This window comes from Trachypithecus francoisi, unplaced genomic scaffold (genome assembly GCF_009764315.1).
Source record: "Trachypithecus francoisi isolate TF-2019V2 unplaced genomic scaffold, Tfra_2.0 Lachesis_group14, whole genome shotgun sequence".
Classification (NCBI taxonomy): domain Eukaryota; kingdom Metazoa; phylum Chordata; class Mammalia; order Primates; family Cercopithecidae; genus Trachypithecus; species Trachypithecus francoisi.
Genome location: NW_022681459.1, coordinates 47,531,998 through 47,556,486, shown reverse-complemented (window position 1 = coordinate 47,556,486; position 24,489 = coordinate 47,531,998). Strand labels below are relative to the sequence as shown.

The 24,489-nt window shown below is 43.0% G+C and overlaps 1 protein-coding gene across 2 annotated transcripts in view; it reads left to right on the top strand.

Annotated features, from left to right (window-relative positions):
• The first annotated feature begins 1,411 nt into the window (after positions 1-1,411).
• TTC28 (tetratricopeptide repeat domain 28) overlaps positions 1,412-24,489 on the top strand; it is a 740,148-nt gene continuing 717,070 nt past the window's right edge. For both annotated transcript variants that reach the window (XM_033233090.1, XM_033233089.1), the window contains exon 1: positions 1,412-1,657. In XM_033233090.1, the coding sequence (XP_033088981.1) occupies positions 1,556-1,657 (102 nt within the window). In that variant the 5' untranslated portion in view covers positions 1,412-1,555. The remainder of the gene's footprint in view (positions 1,658-24,489) is intronic.

Genomic DNA, 24,489 nt, shown 5'->3' with positions numbered 1-24,489 from the left:
CTTTCATGGTAAGTGCCCTATACAGGAGTACCATTTTAAAATATCTTATATTCTTTTCTTACTGTACCTTCTCTATGTTCAGGTACACAAGTACTTACCATTGTATTACAATTGCCTATAGTCAGTAAATATCATGCCGTGCAGGTGGTAGCCTGGGAGCAATAGGCTAAGCCATACAGCCTAGGTGTGTAGTAGGCTATACAAGGCTATACAAGGTTCGTGTGAGTGCACTTTGCTGTTTGCACAATGACGCAATCACCTAAGGAGGCATTTCTCAGAACCATCCCGTGATTAACAGAGGCATGACCGTACAGTCATCATCTCCCTGAAAGCTCAGTCAACCCTGTGCAGTGCTACTGCCACACTCCCCTTTCACACATGTAGAAATCAAGGATCTTTGGCTCCTCTAAGTGACTTGTTCAAGGTTTCTCAGTTTTCAAGAGATGGAGGCGGGACTTGAATTGAGATTTCCCTTTCTTGAGAACCTGTGGTCCTTAACCATTAAAAACCACTTAAGAGGTCTTGTCTCTTGATCACTACCTACTAAGTGCTAGGCGCGGTGCCAAGGCTTTCTCTTGATTATTACATTGAGTCCTTAGATTCAGAAGAAACAGGCCAGGCGCGGTGGCTCACACCTGTAATCTCAGCACTTTGGGAGGCCGAGGCGGGCGGATCACGAGGTCAGGAGATGGAGATCATCCTGGCTAACACGGTGAAACCCTGTCTCTACTAAAAATACAAAAATCAGCCGGGCGTGGTGGCGGGCGCCTGTAGTCCCAGCTACATGGGAGGCTGCGGCAGGAGAATGGCGTGAACCCGGCAGGCGGGGCTTGCAGTGAGCGGAGATCGCGCCACTGCACTCCAGCCTGGGCGACACAGTGAGACTCCGTCTCAAAATAAATAAATAAATAAAATAAAAAAATAAAATAATAATTAAAAAAAAAAGATTAAGGAGAAACAAGTCCCGAAGCCCTGACCCTAACACGCAAGGGTTAGTGGAGATGTGGGACTTGAACTCAGCTTCTCGGTAGAGTCTGGCTGTCTCCAGGATGCGGCCACGTGCTTGCACACCTCCACGATGGCGATCCCGCCCCCTTAGTGGCGTCCTTAGCTCGGCACTTCTTGCGGGGAAGTCCCTCCTAGCCCGGACCCTCGTCCCAGTCCCCGCGTCGTGAGGGAAGCGAAAGGGGCAGTGTGGGGAAATGGCCGAGGGGTCGGGTCCGGGGTGTTCTGCAGACAGACAGGCGGCGGTTTGGAGCGAGGAACGGTGCGCTCACCCGCCGAGTCGGATGGGCCCGGCGGGGGTGGGCTAGACACTGGGAACAGCGGCCAGCTTCAGAGGGCGCGAGGCGGGGCGCGCGGGGAGGGGGCGCGGCGAACGCGCGCGTGCGCGGTGCGTGTGTGGGCCCGCGGGGGCGAGCGCGGTGGGGGGGGGCGCAGTGAGGGTCGCCGCGGCGGCGCGCAGCACGGCGGGAACATGGCGCGCGGAACCGGCGCGCGCGCCTAGCTGGCGGGACCGTTAGCTCGAGGGGGACGCTGCCCGGGCCCCGTGGGGATGGAGCAGTTGCCGCAGCCGGCGCCCGAGCCGACCCAAGGGCCGACCCCTGCAAGGAGCCGAAGGCGGCGGGAGCCCGAGTCGCCGCCGGCGTCGGCGCCGGTGAGTGCGTGAGGGGCTCGGGCCGGGAGACTTTCTTTGTGAAACTCCGGCGGTGGGAGCTGAGGCCGGGCCTCAGCTGCTGAGGAGCGCCTGCGAGGCGGAAGGCGTCTCGCAGTCCGGGTTCGATGACCTGGTCCGCAGCCTGCCTGCCTCAGTTTCCGCGAGAGTGTGTGTGGGTGTGTGGGTGTGTGTGGGTGTGTGTGGGTGTTGGCCTGCACTCACGGGGGGTGGAGGGGGGGTCGGTATACAGTCGGCGCCTAATGCGTGCAGCGCCTCCCCCTCACCCCAGTCCCCGTGGGGCGGAACCTGGGGACCGGAGTCCACCTGAGCGGTAGGCGGTACCCTTGGGGAGACAGGTGTCGGCTCAGTCCGGGAGGCTCAGGTGCTACCTTTCCCGGGTGGGGTTTGTGAGGAGTGAGCTCTTCGTCCCTGGAGGCGAGCAAGTCTGTCGGTGGCTCATCACAGAGCGCTATTTTGGAAAGCGTTCCACCCACCTCAGCTTCGTGCTGTGTTTGGGTCACTAGTCAGGGGGAAGGATGCTGAGCGACATGGACTTTAGAGGAGGGGCTCCCGCTGGACAGGATGGCTCTGGGCTCTCGAGCTTACCCGTACCCTTGCCTCTCAAACCCGTTAGAGCGTAGGAATCATTAGGAGCACCTGATAGAAATGCCGCGGACTGTGTGGCTCACCAAAGCAGGGAAGCCGATTTTGAACTTAAAGCTCCGAAGTTGTGATCAGGCGAGCTTGGCAAGCACTGTTTTAGAGAGTAGGCTTCCTGCGAGCAGGAGCCGGTTCTGTGTATACCTCACCATGGCATCCTGGTACCTGACATGGTGCCTGGCACACGGTAGATGATCAGAAAATATCTGTAGAAAGTCTAAATTGTTAGGGAGAGTGCAACATAAGAGTTCTTGAGACATTTTCAGGAGCTTCTTGAGATTAATATCTGTCAGATTTATTTTACAGTATGTGATTTTTCTCAGCTCCCAGCTTAACTTTTGTGATTGTTTTTAATGCCGTGTTTTCAGTATGTGCTAGGCAAAAGCAGGGTATATGTTGCTTAGTATGCACTATCCACTAGGCCGGGTTCAGTGGCTCACTCCTGTAATCTCAGCACTTTGGGAGGCGGATTGCTTGAGCCCAGGGGCTTGAGGCTGTAGTGAGCCAAGGAGTTAGAGACCAGTGTGGTAAACATAGCGAGACTCGTCTCCACAAAAAATGCAAAAATTAGCTGGGTGTGGTAGCGTGCACTTGCAGTCCCAGCTACTCTGGAGGCTGAGGTGGGAGGATCGTTTGAGCTCAGAAAGTCCAGGTTGCAGTGAGCCAGGGTTGTGCCACTGCATTCCAGCCTGGATAACACAGCGAAACCCAGTTTCTTAAATGAGTAAATAAATACATAAATGATTATGTATACTCCAGCTAGGTTAAAATTAATTCTGAATCAAAATTCTAAATTAAAATATGCATGTTTCTTTCTCTTCATCATTTGGGAACACTAGGCTTTTAGGATTTCATTCCATTGAGGCAGGTAAATATCTACATTTTTGACAAAGCAAATATGAATTACTGTTAATTCAAGAAAGTTGGCAGGTTGCTTAAACCTGAGTATTTGTAGTCTTTGTGATTTTTTTTTAATTTTTAATTTTAATTTTTTTCTTTTTTTTGAGACAGAGTCTCACTCTGTCGTCCAGGCTGGAGTGCAGTAGCACAATCTCGGGTCACTGCAACCTCCACCTCCTGAATTCAAGCGATTCCCTGCCTTGGCCTCTGGTGTAGATGGCGTAACAAGGGTGCACCACCATGCCCAGCTAATTTATGTATTTTTAGCAGAGAGGAGGTTTCACTGTGTTGCCCAGGCTGGTCCCAAACTCCTTGACCTCAAGTGATCTGCCCACCTCGGCCTCCCGAAGTGCTGGGATTACAGGCGTGAGCCATCACACCTGGCCTTATTTTTATTTTTATTTTTTTGAGACAGAGTCTCACTCTGTCGCCCAGGTTGGAGTGCTGTGGCATGATCTCCGCTCACTGCAACCTCCACCTCCCAAATTCCAGCGATTCTCATGCCTAAGCCTCCTGAGTAGCTGGGATTACTAGACCTGGCTAATTTTTTAAATATTTTTTTTAGTAGAGACGTGGTTTCCCTATGTTGGCCAGGCTGCTCTGGAACTCCTGGCCTCTAGTGATCCACCTGCCTCGTCCTCCCAAAGTGCTGGAATTACAGGCGTGAGCCACTGCTCCCAGCCAATCCTTGTGATATTTTGAAATTGAGGTTTATATTTTATTCAGAGTCAAAGCTAAAATAGAATTGTTTGAAAATTAATATTTCAGTAACTTGTTTATATTAAGTTGAATTTTATTTTATTGGTTTCATTTCAGTAGGGTTTTAACTATTTAAAAAAATATATATGTATATATATATGTTTTTTTTTCCTGAGACAGTCTTGCTCTGTTGCCCAGGCTGGAGTGCAATGGCATGATCTTGGCCTCACTGCAGCCTCCGCCTCCCTGAATCAAGCAATTCTCTTGCCTCAGCCTCCCAAGTAGCTGGGATTACAGGTGCCCACCACCCCACCCTGCTAATTTTTGTATTTTTAGTAGAGATAGGGTTTCACCATGTTGGCTGGTCTGGTTTTGAACTCCTGATCTCAAATGATCCATCCTCCTCAGCCTCCCAAAGTGCTAGGATTACAGGCTTGAGCCACTGCACCTGACCTAAAAAATATTTTTAAAGATGGGTCTTGCTATGTTGCCCCAGCTAGTCTTGAACTCCCAGTCTTGACCTCAAGTGATCCTTCTGCCTCAGCCTTTGGAGTAGCTGGAAGCACAACTGTGAGCCACCACACTTGGCTTTTAAAAAATTTTCTTTTTTTTTTTTTTTTTTTTTTTTTTTTTGAGACGGAGTCTTGCTCTGCCACCCAGGCTGGAGTGCAGTGGCCGGCTCTCAGCTCACTGCAAGCTCCGCCTCCCGGGTTCACGCCATTCTCCTGTCTCAGCCTCCCGAGTAGCTGGGACTACAGGCGCCCGCCTCGTCGCCCGGCTAGTTTTTTGTATTTTTTAGTAGAGACGGGGTTTCACCGTATTAGCCAGGATGGTCTCGATCTCCTGACCTCGTGATCCGCCCGTCTCGGCCTCCCAAAGTGCTGGGATTACAGGCTTGAGCCACCGCGCCCGGCTTAAAAAATTTTCTAATAAAATTAATAGAGTTTCTTGTTTCACTGGACAAAATATGCCTATATAGGAAGGCAAGACCTTTGGTCTTGAGATTGCACCGAAGAAGAAAAATGGAAAAATTAGGCACTTTAGTCTCTCAGTGTGTTATTTTTGTAGCTTATACAGATACGTCGTTTTAAAGTGTCTTTAAAAAGCTTTATTGAGATAAAGATAAATGAGATAAATTCATCTACCATGAAATCAACCCCTTGAGTGCAGAATTTTGTGGTTTATGATATGTTCACAGAATCGCACAAACAAGACGGGTATCTAGATACTTTCAGACCATTTTCATCAGTCCACAAGAAATCCCATACCCATTAGCAGTTATGGCTTATTCCCTTTTTTCCTAGTTCCTAGCAATAACTAGCCTACTTTCTGTCTCTGAGTTTAGCTCTTCTAGAGGTTTTCACAGAATGAAATCTTACTACATATGGTCTTTCGTGATTGACTTATTTCACTTGGCACAGTGTTTTCAAGGTTTATCCATGCTGTAGCATATATCAGCACTTCATTATTTTTTAATGCTGAGTAATCTTTTGAATGGATATACCATATGTTATCAGTTCCTCTGTTGATAGGCACGCGTTTTTTTTTTCCCAATTTCTGGCTATTATGAATAATGCTGCTCTGAACATTTGTGTACAAATTTTAGTGTGGATGCATATTTTCATTTCTCTTGAGTATATCCCTAAAGAATAGACTATCCGGGTCATATGATAATTGTTTAAGACTACAGGTACGTGCCACCACACCTGGCTAATATTTAAAAATTTTTTGTAGATAAGGGGTCTCGCTATGTTGCCCAGGCTGGTCTTGAACTCCTGGCCTCAAGAGATCTTCTCGCCTCAGCCTCCCAGAAAGTGTTGGGATTATAGATGTGAGCCACTGCACCTATAAAAGAGGCATGAGTCTCTTTTTACATTTTTTTTTTTTTTTTGAGACAGGATTTCACTCTGTCACCCAGGCTGGAGTGCAGTGGTGGGATCACAGCTCACTGCAGCCTGGACCTCTCTGGGCTCAACTGATCCTCCCACCTCAGCCTCCTGAACAGGTAGGACTACAGCCACAGCTAATTTTTGTATTTTTTGTAGAGATGGGGTTTTGCCGTGTTGCCCAGGCTGGTCTGGAATTCCTGGGCTCAAGTGGTCTGCCAGCCTCTGCCTCCCAAAGTGCTGGGATTGCAGGCGTGAGCCACCACACCCGGTCTACTCTTTTGATAATGTTGTTTTGATGCCAAAAAAGTTTTTAATTTTGAGGAAGTCTAGCTTATCTGTTTTTTCTTTGTTGCTCATGATTTTGGTTTCATGTCTAAGAAGCCATTGCCAAATCTAAGGTCATGACGATTTATCCCTATGATTTACCCCTATGTTTTCTTCTAAGAGTTGTATGCTTTTAGCCCTTATATTTAGGTTGTTGATCCATTTTAGTTTAATTTTTGTGTGTGGTGTGAGGTGTGTGTGGTGTGTGGTCCAAATTCATTATTTTGTATATGGATACAAAAAGTTCTTCCAGCACTATATATTGAAAAGAGTGTCCTTTCCTTTATTGATGGTCTTCACGTCTTTTTTGAGAATCAGTTGAATATATATAAGGTTTCATTTCTGGACTATAACTTCTGTTCTCTTGACCAGTATTTCTTTCTGTCTTTATGCCAGTACTACACTGTTTCATTACTGTAGCTTGGTAATAGGTTTTGACTTTAAGTGTAAATCCTTTAACTTTATTCTTTTACAAGACTGGCTATTCTGGATCCCTTGTATTTCCAAATGGATTTTAGGATCAGCTTATCAATTTCTGTAAAAAAGACAGCTGGGGTTTTTTACAGTGATCATGTTTTACCTATTTTTTTTTTTTTTTTTTTTTGAGACAGAGCCTCACCATCACCTAGGCTGGAGTGCGGTGGTGTGATCTTGGCTCACTGTAACCTCTGCCTCCTGGGTTGAAGTGATCCTGCTGCCTCAGCCTCCTAAGTAGTTGGGATTACAAATGTGCACCACCATGCTCAGCTAATTTTGTATTTTTAGTAGAGACATGGTTTCACCATGTTGGCCAGACTGGTCTTGAACTCATGACCTCAAGTGATCCACCTGCCTCGGCCTCCCAAAATGCTAGGATTACAGGCATGAGCCACTGCACCAGCCAGCATGTCATAACTCTTATGCACCTTATGGTTCTCATATGTATAATTGCACAGTAATATCCATTCCAAAAAATTGTTAAATAAAAGAGGATGTAGGTACATACTTAGAACAATGCCTTGCCTGTGGTGGGGATTTGATATTTGTTGTTTATCTTCTTCTGCTAATTAATTCCAGTTAAAAGTGAGCCACAAAACAAAAAGCAGAAAAACCCAATCAAAAACCAAGAAAAACAAAAACTCCAAAACCACAGACCAAGAAAAAAAAACCTCACAAAGAAAAAACCACAAACAGAAACCCCAAGCCTCTTCCTGTCCCCGTCACCTTTCTACAACCCAAGAAATCCCTGTGAGTGTTTGAGGAACCACGAAAGAAGACAAGTCTCTCATACTACATAGTTGTATTGCAAATGCATGTGAAATCAAAGTTGCTATATAGAATATTTGACGATGAATTTTAAATATTAAAAATAATAAAAGTATAATTGAAAGCGCTTTATTTTTACTATACAATTCTTGTTTTGTGTGCTGTTTTTTCACTGCTTTTTTTCTTGAAAGCAGAAATAATATTTTTTCATTAAATTTCATGGTTACAATCTTTCTTCCTTTGAATTATTGCTATTTTTAAAACCCACCGTTAGAGGGAAGCCTGATGTTTGAATTTAAACTTGGTAGAACTTTTATTTTGGTGTCTCTTCAGCAGCTGGGTGGATAGTTATTTTCTAAGAAGAGAAACTAGAGACATAGTATGATACAAATATGATGTTTGGAATATCTCATGTTTCTTGTATATTCACACTGTATTATCTACAGTCTTCCAAAAGCAAGCACTAACCAGTTTTCTATAGGCATGTTTTGGCAAAATGCTAGTTTGATTTTTATTTTATGATGATTGGCATTAGAGGACAATAATCTTAGTAATTTTCATCTTTACCAAAGTGAAACTCTTTTTTTTTTTTTTTTTTTTTTTGAGGCGGAGTCTCGCTCTGTCGCCCAGGCTGGAGTGCAGTGGCCGGATCTCAGCTCACTGCAAGCTCCGCCTCCCGGGTTTACGCCATTCTCCTGCCTCAGCCTCCCGAGTAGCTGGGACTACAGGCGCCCGCCACCTCGCCCGGCTAGTTTTTGTATTTTTTTTTTTAGTAGAGACGGGGTTTCACTGTATTAGCCAGGAGGGTCTCGATCTCCTGACCTCGTGATCCGCCCGTCTTGGCCTCCCAAAGTGCTGGGATTACAGGCTTGAGCCACCGCGCCCGGCCCAAAGTGAAACTCTTTATGCAATTCTGTGAGTGCAAAGAATGTTGATAGCAAATTTGTCCTAACATTTTCTGAATTAAGTCCATAGTATATTGAAACAATATCATGGCAATTTTTGACTTCCACTATGGCATGGAAATGCCAAGTACATACCAGGGAAGGGGGGAAACCACATGCAATAATAATGCATTCTCCTATTTAACATTCACAGTTAACTTTTTTTATTTTTTATTTTATTTTATTTATTTATTTTTTGAGACGGAGTCTCGCTCTGTAGTCCAGGCTGGAGTGCAGTGGCGCAATCTTGGCTCACTGAAAGCTCCGCCTCCTGGGTTCAGGCCATTCTCATGCCTCAGCTTCCCGAATAGCTTGGACTGCAGGCGTCCGCCACCTCGCCCGGCTAATTTTTGTATTTTTATTAGAGACGGGGTTTCACTGTGTTAGCCAGGATGGTCTCGATCTCCTGACCTCGTGATCCGCCTGCCTCGGCCTCCCAAAGTGCTGGGATTTCCGGAGTGAGCCACCGCGCCTGGCCCAACTTTAACTCCCGCAAAACCACAACACAAAGTCAGGTTTGTTGTGCTTAGAGCACTTGCTATTTCTTAGCAATACTACTCTTTATCCACAAAATAAAACCACATCCTCATTACAATCAACTTTTTTTTTTTTTTTTTGAGACGGAGTTTCGCTGTGTCGCCCAGGCTGGAGTGCAGTGGCGCGATCTCCGCTCACTGCAAGCTCCGCCTCCCGGGTTCCCGCCATTCTCTCGCCTCAGCCTCCGAGTAGCTGGGACTGCAGGCGCCCCGCCACCTCGCCCGGCTAGTTTTTTGTGTTTTTAGTAGAGACGGGGTTTCACCGTGTTAGCCAGGAGGGTCTCGATCTTCTGACCTCGTGATCCGCCCGCCTCGGCCTCCCAAAGTGCTGGGATTACAGGCTTGAGCCACCGCGCCCGGCCACAATCAACTATTTATCAAGTGGGATCTCAAAAAAAATCACATGCCAGATTACTATATGTTAGTTTTACACTATTAATCTTGTAAAATAAGGTATGTTCTTCACGTCCTTGGCTAGGGGCAGTATAGCTATGATGAAAAAGGGTTTTTTCTGTAGTGGTCACAGTGAGGCCAATTACAGCCATACTACAACACCTACTTGCCCTCTTTTTCTGTTCTACTCTCCAGTTACTATTATTACCTCTTCAGTTCTCCAAATACTACTTTTGGTGTTTAGCAAAATAATTCCTGGTATTTAGTCAAAGAGTAGAAGGACATTATTGTTGCTTTCTCTTTCTCAACAGCAAGAAAATATTACTGATTTTTAGTAATAAATATTTTAGGCCGGGCATGGTGGGTCATGCCTGTAATACCAGCACTTTAGGAGGCTGAGGCGAGTGGATCATGAGGTTGGGAGTTTGAGACCAGCCTGACCAACATGGTGAAACCCTGTCTCTACTAAAAATACAAAAAATTGGCAGGGTGTGGTGGCTCACGCCTATAATCCCAGCACTTTGGGAGGCCGAGGTGGGTAGATCATGAGGTCAGGAGTTCAAGACCAGCCTGGCCAGTATGATGAAACCCTGTCTCTACTAAAAATACAAAAATTAGCCAGGCATGGTGGCGGGCACCTACAATCCCAGCTACTCCAGAGGTTGAGGCAGAGAACTGCTTGAACCCGGGAGGCGGAGATTGCAGTGAGCCGAGATGGCGTCACTGCACTCCAGCCTGGGCGACAGAGTGAGACTCTGTCTCAAAAAAACCAAAACCAAACCAAAAACCCCAGAAAGCCTATAGTCCAATCTCCTTGGGAGGCTGAGGAAGGAGAATCACTTGAATCTAGGAGACGGATGTTTCAGTGAGCTGAGATCACACCACTGCCCTCCAGCCTGCGTGACAGAGCGAGACTCCATCCCCGCCCCCCCAAAAAAAAAGTATTTTAGTTTTAGTTTTAAAGGGTTTATTTCTATTTCAATTTTCTGATAAAAGCCTTATTTTGGCCAGGTGCAGTGGCTCGTACCTGTAATCCCAGCACTTTGGGAGGCCAAGGTGGGCAGATCACTTGAGGTCTGGAGTTCGAGACCAGCCTGGGCAACATGGTGAAACCCTGTCTCTACTAAAAATACAAAAATTAGCCGGGCATGGTGGTGAGTTCCTGTAATCGCAGTTACTTGGGGTGGCTGAGGCAGGAGAATCGCTTGAACCTGGGAGGTGAAGGTTGCAATGAGCTGAGACTGGGCACTGCACTTCAGCCTGGGCCACAGAGCAAGACTCTGTCTCAAAAAGTGAAAACAAAACCCACATAATGGAAGAAAATATTTGCAAATATATGTTTGTAAAAGGACTTGTTATTCAGAATATATAAATAATTTACTATGCAATGATAAGAGGACAACCCAATTTAAAAATAAACAGGCTGGTTGCGGTGGCTCATGCCTATAATCCTAGCACTTTGGGAGGCCAAGGTGGGAGGATCACTTGAGCCCAGGAGTTTGAGATCAGCCTGGGCAACATAGTAACACCTCTTCTCTACAAAAAATAGAAAAAAATGTTAGCCCATGATCACTTGAGGGGAAGTTGCAGCTTTAGTGAGCAGTGATTGCACTGCTGCACTCAAGCCTGGGTGACAGAGTGAAACCAAAGAAGTAGACATTTCCTAAAGATATGCAAATGGCCAATGACATGAAAAAGTATGCAGCATCGTTAGTCATCAGTCATGCAATCAAAACCACAATGAGATCCACTTTACGTCGACTGGGGTGGCTAAAGTTAGAAAGATAGGCAATAACAAGTGCTGGTGAGGATGTGGAGAAATTGGAGCTCTCATACATTGCTGGAATGTAAAGTGGTGCAGCTGTCTTAGAAAATGCTTTGGCAGCTCCTCAAAATGTTAAACATAGACTTGCCATATAGCCCAGTAATTCTACTCCCAGGTATATATATATGTGTGTGTGTGTGTGTATATACACACACACACCCTAAAGACATGAAAACAATTGTTTACACAAAAACTTGTACATGAATGTTCGTTGCTTTATTATTTATAAAAGCCAAAAAGTGAAAGCAGCCACAAGTACAACTAACTGTTGACTGGATAAACAAAATGTATTCTTTCCAGTGGAATATTATTTTGCCGTAAACGGAAGAACTACTGATGCATAATACAACATGGATGAACCTTGAAAACATTCTAAGTGGAAGAAACCAGTCACAAAAGATCATATATTGTAATGATTCTATTTATGTGAAATAGTTAAGCATAGACAAATGCATAGAGAGAGAAAGATTAGTGTTTGTCAGGAATGTTGGGTGGGGAGGAGTAGGGAATGACTGCTGATGGGTATAGGGTAATGAGACTATTCTAAAACTAGACTGTGGTAATGGTTGCAAAACTCTGAATAAACCACTAAAAGCTACTGAACTGGATTCTTTAAGTGGGTAAGTTTTATGATATGTGAAATGTATTTCAATAGAGGTGTAGAAAAATGTCAGAAAATAAAAGTCTAACCCTTAGAAAACATCATTAAAGATATTAAAGTCTTTATTTGCCTCCCCCCTCTCATTTTTATTTTTAGTATTACAGGGTAAAATGAGTAGGATTACTTGATCTGACCATCTATGGCCATTTTATGGAATGACAAACTAAGTTCAATACTGATAGAGTTGTAGTCTGTGTATACATATAATAGAATGTGTACTGAGTATAAAAAAATTCAAGCACATGGAAAAACTTATTTAATCCAGTAATAAACCTTTGTGTTTTCTCATCAGCTCAGTTTAATAATTATTAACATTTTTGCCAGTAATTGGGTATATTTTGGGAAATAGTAGAATAAAGATTTGTAGACTTTTTTACATCTCCTAAAAAAATAAAATTTACTAAGCATGTATGTGGAAAACACCTTAAAATAAAGATAGATAAGAACGTTTTTGTGAATTAAAAAAAGTCATGTGAACATGTTAAGGTATCTGAACTTAACATTTAAATTGGATTATAAGTAACTTAACATTTTTAATGCAAGCATATTAACCTTCTTGTGCTTATGAGATTATTTTGCCAAATTGTAGGACAGGGGAAGCTGTTGACTCTACAAAGATCTTCCCTTTGACCAGTTCTCTACTAGGAGCTTAGTTTCCTGATTTTTTTGTTAGTACAATTTGATATTGAGGAACATATATTTAATAAGGCTGGGTACTTAGGTATAATAATTGGGTAAATTGTACCTTTTATTTTGGTCCTAACTGGTCACACTTCTGGGAATATTCTTCCTCTATGAAGAATTTCCATGTTACCAATATAATTTTGGGATTCAGTCATCTTTATTAGACATGTGGCCCCATGTGAAGTTTCTTATCACTAGAAAAAGTGTATTGGAGCAGGCTGCAGTTTCCTGATACTGCACAGTTGCTTCTGTTCTGTGTGTAATGTTTTTGTTTTGAGTTGTCTCGGATCCATGTCACTTTTGGCTTATGTAGCAACAGGATTTTTGAATATTGCTCCATTGTCAGATGCTTTTGTTGAATCTGTTGCTTCCTAATATTCACAAAGATTTATGAAAACCATTTATAATAATTGTTCAAGAAATTGGCCACAAATTCCAGATATATTTTATGAAAAATACAATTTTCATTAGACATATTTGGAAGAACCATATATAGAGTATTGGTGTGAAAGCACTCTTCCTTCCATAAGTATAGGTGTTTGAGATTATTATACCTAGGCTAGCATTTATATTGTGCATACTCTGTGTCAGTACTGTTTAAATACTTTACATATATTCACTAATTTAATTCTCATAACTTTATTAAGTAGGCAGTATTATCCCCATCTTACATGTGAGACAAGTGCAGTACAGAGAGGTTAAGTAACTTTATCAAGACCATCCAGCTAGGAAACTGAGTAGCCCTGGATTCTAATTTAGCATCCTGGCTCTGGAGTCTGTGTTCTTAACCATTTGCATTAGACTGTCTTTGATTTGTATGATCACTAAGCAAATAGTGATCAATTATAACTACCTTTTGCTTCTAAACACTAGACTTGTTGCCGAAAAATAACATAATTTCCCTGTGGATATTGTCAAAACCTAGTTTTTATTGTGAGATTTAAGGTTATTTTGGCACACCATTCTGGAATTTGTCTCTGTAATACTGATGAAGCAAAGGAATGAGTATTTGACACTAAGTTTATATCAAATTTTATTACCTATTAGTTTAATGAAAAGATGAAATTAATTACAGTGTAAGCAGTGTAATTTCTTTCTTCTTCTTTTTTTTTGAGACGGAGTCTCGCTCTGTCGCCCAGGCTGGAGTGCAGTGCGGTGGCGTGGCGGGATCTCGGCTCACTGCAAGTTCTGCCTCTCGGGTTCACGCCATTCTCCTGCCTCAGCCTCCCGAGTAGCTGGGACTACAGGCGCCCGCCACCACTCCTGGCTAATTTTTTTTTTGTATTTTTATTAGAGACGGGATTTCACCATGTTAGCCTGGATGGTCTCGATCTCCTGACCTCGTGATCCACCTGTCTCAGCCTCCCAAAGTGCTGGGATTACAGGTGTGAGCCACCGTCCCCGGCCTGTAATTTCTTTATGTATTGAAAGTTACGGCCGGGCGCGGTGGCTCAAGCCTGTAATCCCAGCACTTTGGGAGGCCGAGATGGGCGGATCACGAGGTCAGGAGATCGAGACCATCCTGGCTAATACGGTGAAACCCTGTCTCTACTTAAAAATACAAAAAAACTAGCCGGGCGACGAGGCGGGCGCCTGTAGTCCCAGCTACTCGGGAGGCTGAGGCAGGAGAATGGCGTAAAAAACCCGGGAGGCGGAGCTTGCAGTGAGCTGAGATCCGGCCACCGTACTCCAGCCTGGGTGGCAGAGCAAGACTCCGTCTCAAAAAAAAAAAAAAAAGAAAGTTACAAAACTGAGCCAGGCATGGTTGTTCATTTCTGTATTTCAGCTATTTGGGAGGCTGAAGTAGGAGGATTGCTTGAGGTCAGGAGTTCAAGATCAGCCTGGGTGACATGGTATGAGACCCAGTCTCTAAAATATATTTTTTAGGCCAGCTGCGGTGGCTCATGCCTGTAATCTCAGTAATTTCGGAGGCTGAGGCAGGTGGATCATTTGAGGTCAGGAGTTCAAGACCAGCTTGGCCAACATGGTGAGACTCCATCTCTACTAAAAATACAAAAATTAGCTGGGTGTGGTGATGCATTTGTAATCTCAGCTACTTGGGAAGCTGAGGTAGGAGAATCGCTTGAACCCAGGAGGCAGAGGTTGCAGTGAGCTGAGATTGTGCTACTGTACTCCAGCCTGGGTGACAGTGAGACTCTGTCTCAAACTAAACAAAAACAAAACAAAAACAAAACAAAACTATCAATCAATCAAATTAGCCGGGTATGGTGGCATGTACCTCTAGTCCCAGCTACTCAGGAGGCTGAGGCAGGAAGACCTCTTGAACCCAGTAGTTCCAAGCTACAGTGAGCTATTATTGGCACCACTGCACTGTAGCCTGGGCCACAGAATGAAACCCAGTCTCTAAAAATAAATGAATAAATGAATGTTACAGAACTGTTATTAAACTAATACTTAATGCAGTACCTGATATAAATGTTTCTTGGATGATGGAAATTATATAACAAAGAAAGGATTATGTGAACTGAGGCTATATAACAACAATAGCTTTTTTTTTTTTTTTTGAGATGGAGTTTTGTACTTGTTGCCCAGGCTGGAGTACAACAGCACCATCTCGACTCACCGCAACCTCCACCTCCTGGGTTCAAGGGATTCTCTTGCCTCAGCTTCCCAAGTAGCTGGGATTACAGGCATGTGCCACCACACCCGGCTAATTTTGTATTTTTAGTAGAGACAGGGTTTCTCCATGTTGGTCAGGCTGGTCTCAAACTCCCTACCTTAGGTGATCCGCTTACCTTGGCCTCCCAAAGTGCTGGGATTACAGATGTAAGCCACTGTGGCCAGCCTTAAAAACAATAGTTTTTAAGATAGCAAACAAATGATTCTAATTTTTTATGAAACTTTGAAATAAAGGGAATTATATATTTAAAAAAATTTTTTCCCTTTCTCAGATCATGAGGTCAGGAATATGAGACCAGCCTGGCCAATATGGTGAAACCCATCTCTACTAAAAATACAAAAATTGGCCGGCCGTGGTGGCTCATGCCTGTAATTCTAGTACTTTGGGAAGCCGAGGTGGGTGGATCACCTAAGGTCAGGAGTTCAAGACCAGCCTGGCCAACATGGTGAAACCCATCTCTACTAAAAATACAAAAATTAGCTGGGTGTGGTGATGCATTTGTAATCTCAGCTACTTGGGAAGCTGAGGTAGGAGAATCGCTTGAACCCAGGAGGCAGAGGTTGCAGTGAGCTGAGATTGTGCTACTGTACTCCAGCCTGGGTGACAGTGAGACTCTGTCTCAAACTAAACAAAAACAAAACAAAACAAAACAAAACTATCAATCAATCAAATTAGCCGGGTATGGTGGCATGTACCTCTAGTCCCAGCTACTCAGGAGGCTGAGGCAGGAAGACCTCTTGAACCCAGTAGTTCCAAGCTACAGTGAGCTATTATTGGCACCACTGCACTGTAGCCTGGGCCACAGAATGAAACCCAGTCTCTAAAAATAAATGAATAAATGAATGTTACAGAACTGTTATTAAACTAATACTTAATGCAGTACCTGATATAAATGTTTCTTGGATGATGGAAATTATATAACAAAGAAAGGATTATGTGAACTGAGGCTATATAACAACAATAGCTTTTTTTTTTTTTTTGAGATGGAGTTTTGTACTTGTTGCCCAGGCTGGAGTACAACAGCACCATCTCGACTCACCGCAACCTCCACCTCCTGGGTTCAAGGGATTCTCTTGCCTCAGCTTCCCAAGTAGCTGGGATTACAGGCATGTGCCACCACACCCGGCTAATTTTGTATTTTTAGTAGAGACAGGGTTTCTCCATGTTGGTCAGGCTGGTCTCAAACTCCCTACCTTAGGTGATCCGCTTACCTTGGCCTCCCAAAGTGCTGGGATTACAGATGTAAGCCACTGTGGCCAGCCTTAAAAACAATAGTTTTTAAGATAGCAAACAAATGATTCTAATTTTTTATGAAACTTTGAAATAAAGGGAATTATATATTTAAAAAAATTTTTTCCCTTTCTCAGATCATGAGGTCAGGAATATGAGACCAGCCTGGCCAATATGGTGAAACCCATCTCTACTAAAAATACAAAAATTGGCCGGCCGTGGTGGCTCATGCCTGTAATTCTAGTACTTTGGGAAGCCGAGGTGGGTGGATCACCTAAGGTCAGGAGTTCAAGACCAGCCTGGCCAACATGGTGAAACCCCATCTCTACTAAAAATACAAAAATTAGCCGGGTGGTGGCACATGCCGGTAGTCACAGCTACTCGGGAGGTTTTGAGACAAAAGTATCTCTTGAAACCGGGAGGTGGAGGTTGCATTGAGCCTAATGGTGCCCCTGTACTCGAGTAGTCTGAGTGAGAGAGCGAGACTCCGTCTCAAAAAACCAAACCAAAACAAAACAAAAACAAAAAATTAGCCAGGTGTGCTGATGTGCGCCTGTAGTCTCAGCTATTTGGGAGGCTGAGGCAGAAGAATCACTTGAACCTGGGAGGCGGAGGTTGCATTGAGCCTAATGGTGCCACTGTACTCCAGTCTGAGTGAGAGAGTGAGACTCCGTCTCAAAAAACCAAACCAAAACAAAACAAAAACAAAAAATTAGCCAAGTGTGCTGATGTGCGCCTGTAGTCTCAGCTATTTGGGAGGCTGAGGCAGAAGAATCACTTGAACCTAGGAGGCGGAGGTTGCAGTGAGCCAAGATCGTGCCACTGCGCTCCAGCCTGAGCAACAGAGTGAGACTCCGTCTCAAAAAAAAAAAAGAAAAAAGTTTCTTTTCTTACTTTGCTGATGAAAGAAATGATAAAGAAAATCACTACTTGTATCTTCCTTGGTTATTGATGAGGAAGAATCAATTCTTGTAGTACAAATAAAAGTTAACTAGAAAGTTTGTTAGTACTATAAGTTGTATTTTGATTCAAAATTTTAGTTTTAGACCAGGTTTGTGAAATAAAGGTATAATTGTAGTTTCCTGAAAATAGTTTTTTGCTGTTAAAAAAAAATGCATTTCAGGCTGGGTGTGGTGGCTCACACATGTAATCCTAGCACTTTGGGAGGCCAAGATGAGAGGATTGCCTGAGCCCAGCAGTTCAAGGTCAGCCTGGGCAACAGGATGAAACCCCATCTCCAAAATACAAAAATTAGTTGGGCATGGTGATGCGTGCTTGTAGTCCCAGCTACTTGGGAGGCTGAGGTGGGAGGATCAGTTCAGCCCAGGAGGTAGAGGTTGCAATGAGCCATAGTCATACCACTGCACTCCAGCATGGGTGACAGAGAGAGACCTTGTCTCAAAAAGAAAAACAAACAAAAAAAAAGGCATTTCAGACTTTATTTTTAAATTAAAATAAAAAAAAATTTAGAGATAGCATCTGGCCTTGTCACCCAGACTGGAGTTCATTGGTGTTATTATAGCTCACTGCAGCCTCGGACTCCTAGGCTCAAGGGATTCTCTTGCCTCAGCCTCCTAAGTAGTTGGGATTGCAGGCATGAGCCACCACACCAGGCATATTCTTTATCTGAGTAGGAATTTCTGGTGAAGCCAGAAATGTAGTTATTAATAAATACTAATTTTGACCTGTCATTCTGGCACTTTGGGAGGCTGAGGCAGGTGGATCACTTGAGTTCAGGAGTTTGAGACCAGCCTGGCCAACTGGTAAAACCCCATCTCCACTGGAAATGCAAAAATTAGCTGGACTGCCGGGCGCGGTGGCTCAAGCCTGTAATCCCAGCACTTTGGGAGGCCGAGACGGGCGGATCACGAGGTCAGGAAATCGAGACCATACTGGCTAACACGGTGAAACCCCGTCTCTACTAAAAAATACAAAAAACTAGCCGGGCGAAGTGGCGGGCGCCTGTAGTCCCAGCTACTCGGGAGGCTGAGGCAGGAGAATAGCGTAAACCCGGGAGGCGGAGCTTGCAGTGAGCTGAGATCCGGTCACTGTACTCCAGCCCGGGCGACAGAGCGAGACTCCGTCTCAAAAAAAAAAAAAAAAAAAAAAATAATTAGCTGGACATGGTGGCATGAACCTGTAGTCTCAGCTACTTGGGAGGCAGAGGCATGAGAATCACTTGAACCTGGGAGGCGAAGGTTGCAGTAAGCCGAGATCGTGCCACTGCACTTCAGCCTGGGCGACACAGTAAGACTCTGTGTCAAAAAAAAAAAAAAAAAAAAAACTAATTTTGAACCCGTTTCTTACCCTTGTAAGAGTTGAAACAGTTGAATGTTTAGAGACATTTTTATACTGTGATGGAGTTATTTTTTGTTTGTTCTTGTTTTTAGCAAGAAACATTTATTTCTCACAGTTCTGGAGGCTAGGAAGTTCAACGTCAAGGTGCCAGTCATTTTGGTTCTTGTGAGGGCCCACTTCCTGCTTTGCAGATGGACACCTTCTTACTGTTTTCTTACATGACAGGGAGATCATCTCTTTTTTTCCTCAAATTTTTTTTTTCTTTTTTTTGAGACAGAATCTCACTCTGTCACCCAGGCTAGAGTGCAGTGGCATGATCTTGGCTCACTGCAACCTCTACCTCCAAGGCTCAAGGAATTCTCCTGCCTCAGCTCCTGAGTAGCTGGGATTATAGATATGTGCCACCATGTCCAGCTCATTTTTGTATTTTTAGTAGAGATGGGGTTTTACCATGTTGACCAGGCTGATCTGGAACTCCTGACCTCAGGTGATCCACCCACCTCAGTCTCCCAAAGTGCTGAGATTACAGGCATGAGCCACTGCGCCGAGCACTCAATTTTTAAATTGTAAAATGTATGTCAAATTACCATCTTAATCATTTTTATGTGTACAGTTAAGTGGAATTAAATACATTCATGATTGTGCAACTATTACCATTATCCATCTCTATAACTCTTTTCATCTTGTAAAAGTGAAACTCTATCCGCTAAACAATAAACTCCCTACTCTCCTCTCTCCAGCCTCTGGCAGTCACCATTCTATTTTCCATCTTGATGATTTTGACTACTCTGCCATGTTTCAAATCATGTCTGTGAACCCAAAGCAATTTAGAGAAAAATTTTTAATGAAGATTTTTTATTCCTTGCAAGATGGGTTGTAAACATGCTAGCAACTATAATGAAATATGATTACTCTTGTGCTTTAGAGTACATATTTCTAGTTGAAGCTGGAAGAGTTAGAATTATTTCATGTATTTACTGGTCAGAACTTTTTCAAATGTGCTTGGTTTCCCACAATTGTCATTACATTTTGATTAATTTTAGAGGGAGTTGTGAAAGACAACTCAATTTGGCTGAAAAAAGGTTTTGAAAATTTTTCTTGTGTAATATTTTATTACTTTTTGTAGATACTAACTTCAGATGCATCAGTATTTTAACATTGGCCTTTTGTAATTCTGAATCCTTAATCATGACACTAGAAATGCGTATTATGTTTAACAATATTGCAAGAAAGTAAAAAAATCCCTTTATTAAATTTCCACTTATACAAAGTTTTAATGTAAGGCAAGTATCTAATATTAAGGATCATGGACCATTTTTAATTTTGTATTTTCAATCCCAGCATATTTTTGAGTTTCAATCAATATAAATATAAATATATATATATATATTTTGAGACGGAGTGTCACTCTGTTGCCTGTCCAGGCTGGAGTGCAGTGGTGTGATTTCAGCTCACTGCAACCTCTGCCTCCCAGGTTCAAGCGATTTTCATGTCTCAGCCTCCCAAGTAGCTGGGACAATAGGTGCGTGCCATCTTGCCTAGCTTTTTTTTTTGTATTTTTAGTAGAGATGGGGTTTCACCATCTTGGCCTGGTTTGTCTTGAACTCCTGACCTCCAGTGATTTGCCTACCTTGGCCTCCCAAAGCGTTGGGATTATAGGTGTGGGCCACCGTGCCCGGCCCAGAAATAATAATTTAGAAAATAAATTGTGCACATCTGTGAATTGATTTACTTCTGATTTCTGAGTGGGACAGTAGTGAAGGTAGTAGTTTTATTTTGCAGTATGGAAGATTATTTTGTTGCCTTTATTCTGCCTGGTTTATTCTATATTGCTCAGGGTACCAGAAATGTGTTGTCAGGTTGGATGTTCTCAGTAGAGAGTAAAAATACCTCCATCTGTGAGACTTGGCTTTTTTGTAAAGTTACAAATCCAGATATGAAATTTAAAAACCATGTAAACAAATTGTGTTCAACAGGAGTTACATTTCAAAGGCTACATTAGATTTAGAGAAGGTTGTGTATTGTGGCATTGAGGTGTATGTAGTGGTCAAAATCATGGACTCTGGAGTCTAACTCCCTGTGACTTTGGGCAAAAGTCACACAGTTTAACTTTTAGCTTTTCTGCATCTTATTGTCCCATGTATAAAGTGGGAATACTACCTTGTCTACTTCACATGTTTGTTGTGAGCATTAAATGAATTCAATACCTGTATACTACTTTTGCTTTTTTTTGTGTGTGTAGCATAATAAAGTATCAGGCAATACATATATATTCTATTTAAACAGTTCTAGGCATGAAGTAAGTGTTAAATAAATGTTAGATACTGTTTTTGTTATTATTACACTTCAGAGTAGCACGAGATATTAAGTGTTGGATACAGATTGGAGTCACTGATTTTGATCCCTTGCACAAAATTGTAGATTATTAAACAGATAGTTTATGTGTCCTTGGAACAGAAGGTATTTTGCCAGTTAAATTATTGCTCCAAATCCATCCATCTTGTTTATTCTTAGCTGCAAAGATATCTTATATATTCTGTTTTGTGATCCTGGGGCTGAGATTCTGCAAGCAACATTTCTGCTTTGCTGGCTGCTCCCTGTTGCAAGTGGTGGGTGGTAAAGATCTAGAAGAGGCAGAGGGATTTGCTAGTATCCTCATCATGACCTTCCTCTCTGCTGTTCCTGTGAGTGCTGCCTTAACCACATTTCTTTATCTCTGCAGCAGCAGTACCTTCCTATAGCAGTTGCTGGATGCAGCAGCAGTACCTTCCTATAGCAGTTGCTGGATGCAGTTAGCAGTTTTCCCAACATTTGGGGACCAGTTTTATCAAGCTTCCTTTAGGGACCACTAGAGTCCTAGGCTCCTTGGGCCTCTCCTGGGAAATTAGAAAAACCAGCACAGCTGAGTAGTGCCCTCTCAGAAGTCTGAGTTTAAGTTCCCTGGGCCTCTCCTCTGAGCGTTTATTAACTCAGCCTTAGGGGTGCTAGCTGCTTCCTGCAGTTGCTGTCTGTGTTATCTTTGTGTCCTCTCAGCTTGTTACTTAAAAATTTCAAACTCAGTTAACAAATTCTTGTATTACATTTTATCTGTTCAAATAACTGATGAAGTTTCTGTCTTCTAACTGAATCCTGACAAGATAGAGGTGATAAGGAGTAGGTGTCAACTTGGGTTCATTTAAGAACTTGTCATTACCTATTTTGAGGGTGGGGGGAGTTCAAAGATGAAGTAGTATATCTTGTTTTTTTGAAATAATTTGATAAAGTATCATCTTAGGGATAACATGAATTTTATAGATTTGATGATAATAAAGTTATTGAATTAGACTACCATAAAGTTCATAGAAATTTGCAGGAAGTCTGTACCAAGACACAGGACTATTTTTAAAAATCTTGTCTTATTTAATAGTACAGTTTCCTATATGAAGGCATAAAAGGCATGTTTATTGGATTTGTAGCTTTCACAAATATGAAATGGATAGATAATACGTGGAAATATTTCGGTTCTAAGATATATTGATATACTAGAATGATATGAAATCACCAAGATAGTCTGTAATCTATAGGGTAGGGACTATGTTTATTTTCTTTTATTGTGTTCAATGTTCAATAAATGTCTGGCACAGAGCACATGTGCTCAATAGTTGAAGACATTGATAAATCAAGGCAACATTCATCAGTTATAAGTGACGTTCTGTGTTTAGGTTGAAATACATATGAATAAATCTTATCAGTAATTCATAGGAAAATATATTGAGGTTATCTGTAAGTATAATATGAACTAACCATATTTAATCTCTAAAAAGCTACAGAATATAGTCCTAGTATTCATTAATTAATATAGAGTGTTATGGTCTAAAAAGCTGTTGGTTCTGCTCTATTTTGAGTTTGAGTCCAGTTTTAGGAATCATATTTTTAGAGGAACATATTAGTTAAGTAGAGAGCATCCTTCAAAAGTGACTAGGTCATATGATGAACATTTGAGGGAAGTTAGGCATTTAGCTTAGAAACGAAACATTTCCCACTTCCTACCTAAGGAGTTGGTGGTCTACTGAAGATGGTTGAAGTGACAAATTTGTGATAAAATCCTAAAGGATGTAAGACGACACTTCACAGTGAGGGAAGGGAAAGAAAGGAGCGGGCATTTAATAATTTATTTTAAGGCCAGGCGTGGTGGCTCATGCCTGTAATCCCAGCACTTTGGGAGGCCGAGGTGGGCGGATCACAGGGTCAAGAGATCGAGACCATCCTGGCCAACATGTTGAAACCCTGTTTCTACTAAAAATACAAAAATTAGCTGGGCCTGGTGGCGTGTGCCTCTAGTCCCAGCTACTTGGGAAGCTGAGGCAGGAGAATCGCTTGAACCCAGGAGGCAGAGGTTGCCGTGAGCCGAGATTATGCCACTGCACTCCAGCCTGGTGACAGAGTGAGACTCTGCCTCAAAAAAAAAAAAAAAATTTATTTTAAGTCCTGTGTCACCTCTGAGCAGTTCCTGACTAGGCCCTTAGCAGAATCTCAGTTCTGAGAAGGCATAAGCTGGCGTAGGTGTACATAGTTCTTAATTAAGGACTCATTAGATTGCTGCCTTTTAGCCCTCACAAGTAACTGAGGGCACTTGGGCTTTTATTTATTTATTTATTTATTTATTTTTGAGATGGAGTCTCGCTCTATCGCCCAGGCTGGAGTGCGGTGGCCGGATCTCAGCTCACTGCAAGCTCCGCCTCCCGGGTTTATGCCATTCTCCTGCCTCAGCCTCTCGTGTAGCTGGGACTACAGGCGCCCGCTACCTCGCCCGGCTAGTTTTTTGTATTTTTTTTTTTTAGTAGAGACGGGGTTTCACGGTGTTAGCCAGGATGGTCTCGATTTCCTGACCTCGTGATCCACCCGTCTCGGCCTCCCAAAGTGCTGGGATTACAGGCTTGAGCCACCGCGCCCGGCCCGGCACTTGGGCTTTTAAATGGAGAAATGGTGGGAGAGCTACAGCTTATTAAAGACACATGAACAGGTACTCTGGTCACTGGCTTATCTAGCCAATCCCTTTATAATGTCCTCATCCATCCTTCTCTCATTTTTTCTCCCAAGTGAAAAAAATGTTGCAAAAACAGAAGTTCAACACACAGTAGTCCTAAACCATAGATGTTACAGAGGCATACAAGACATTTGAGAGTGTACAATATCTGAAGACAGAAGATTTAAGTATCTTCTTATGTCACTTTCGGACATGTAAGGAAGGAAAAAATTTCTTCTACTCTCTTAGGTTTACAGTCTGGGGCCCTGCAAATTAAACTGACACAACATTAACAGGAGAAAAGGGTTTGTGGTATGTATAAGGGAGCTGACAAAAGGAGAAGCTGACTTATTAGATAGGTAGAGTTAAAGGCTTATATACCTAGTATGGGAAGGGAAGTGGGGAGAAACAGCTTTTATGGGAGGAACAAATAGGTTTATTTCAGAAAAATAAATGGGTCTCTAGAAGAACAAACGAGAGATAAGAAAGTTTGTGATAATGTTAGTCTGTACAGGTATGAGCGGTCTCTCCATCTTCTCCAGAGCCATATAATTCCTGGAAGAGGGGATTTATGGTAGGGTTTTTTTTGTTTTTTCTAGACAAGGTCTGACCCCCATCACCCAGGCTGGAGTGCAGTGGCACCATCCCAGCCCACTGCAGTCTTGACTTCCCAGGCTCAAGTGATTCTCCCACCTCAGCTTCCTGAGTAGCTGGGACTACAGACTCATGCCACATGCCTGGCTAATTTTTTGTATTTTTAATAGAGGTGGGGTTTTGCCATGTTACCCAGGCTGGTCTGGAACTCCTGGGCTCAAGTGATCCACCTGCCTTGGCCTCCCAAAGTACTGGGATTACAGTCATGAGCCACCGTGCCCAGCATATGGTACATTTATTTTTA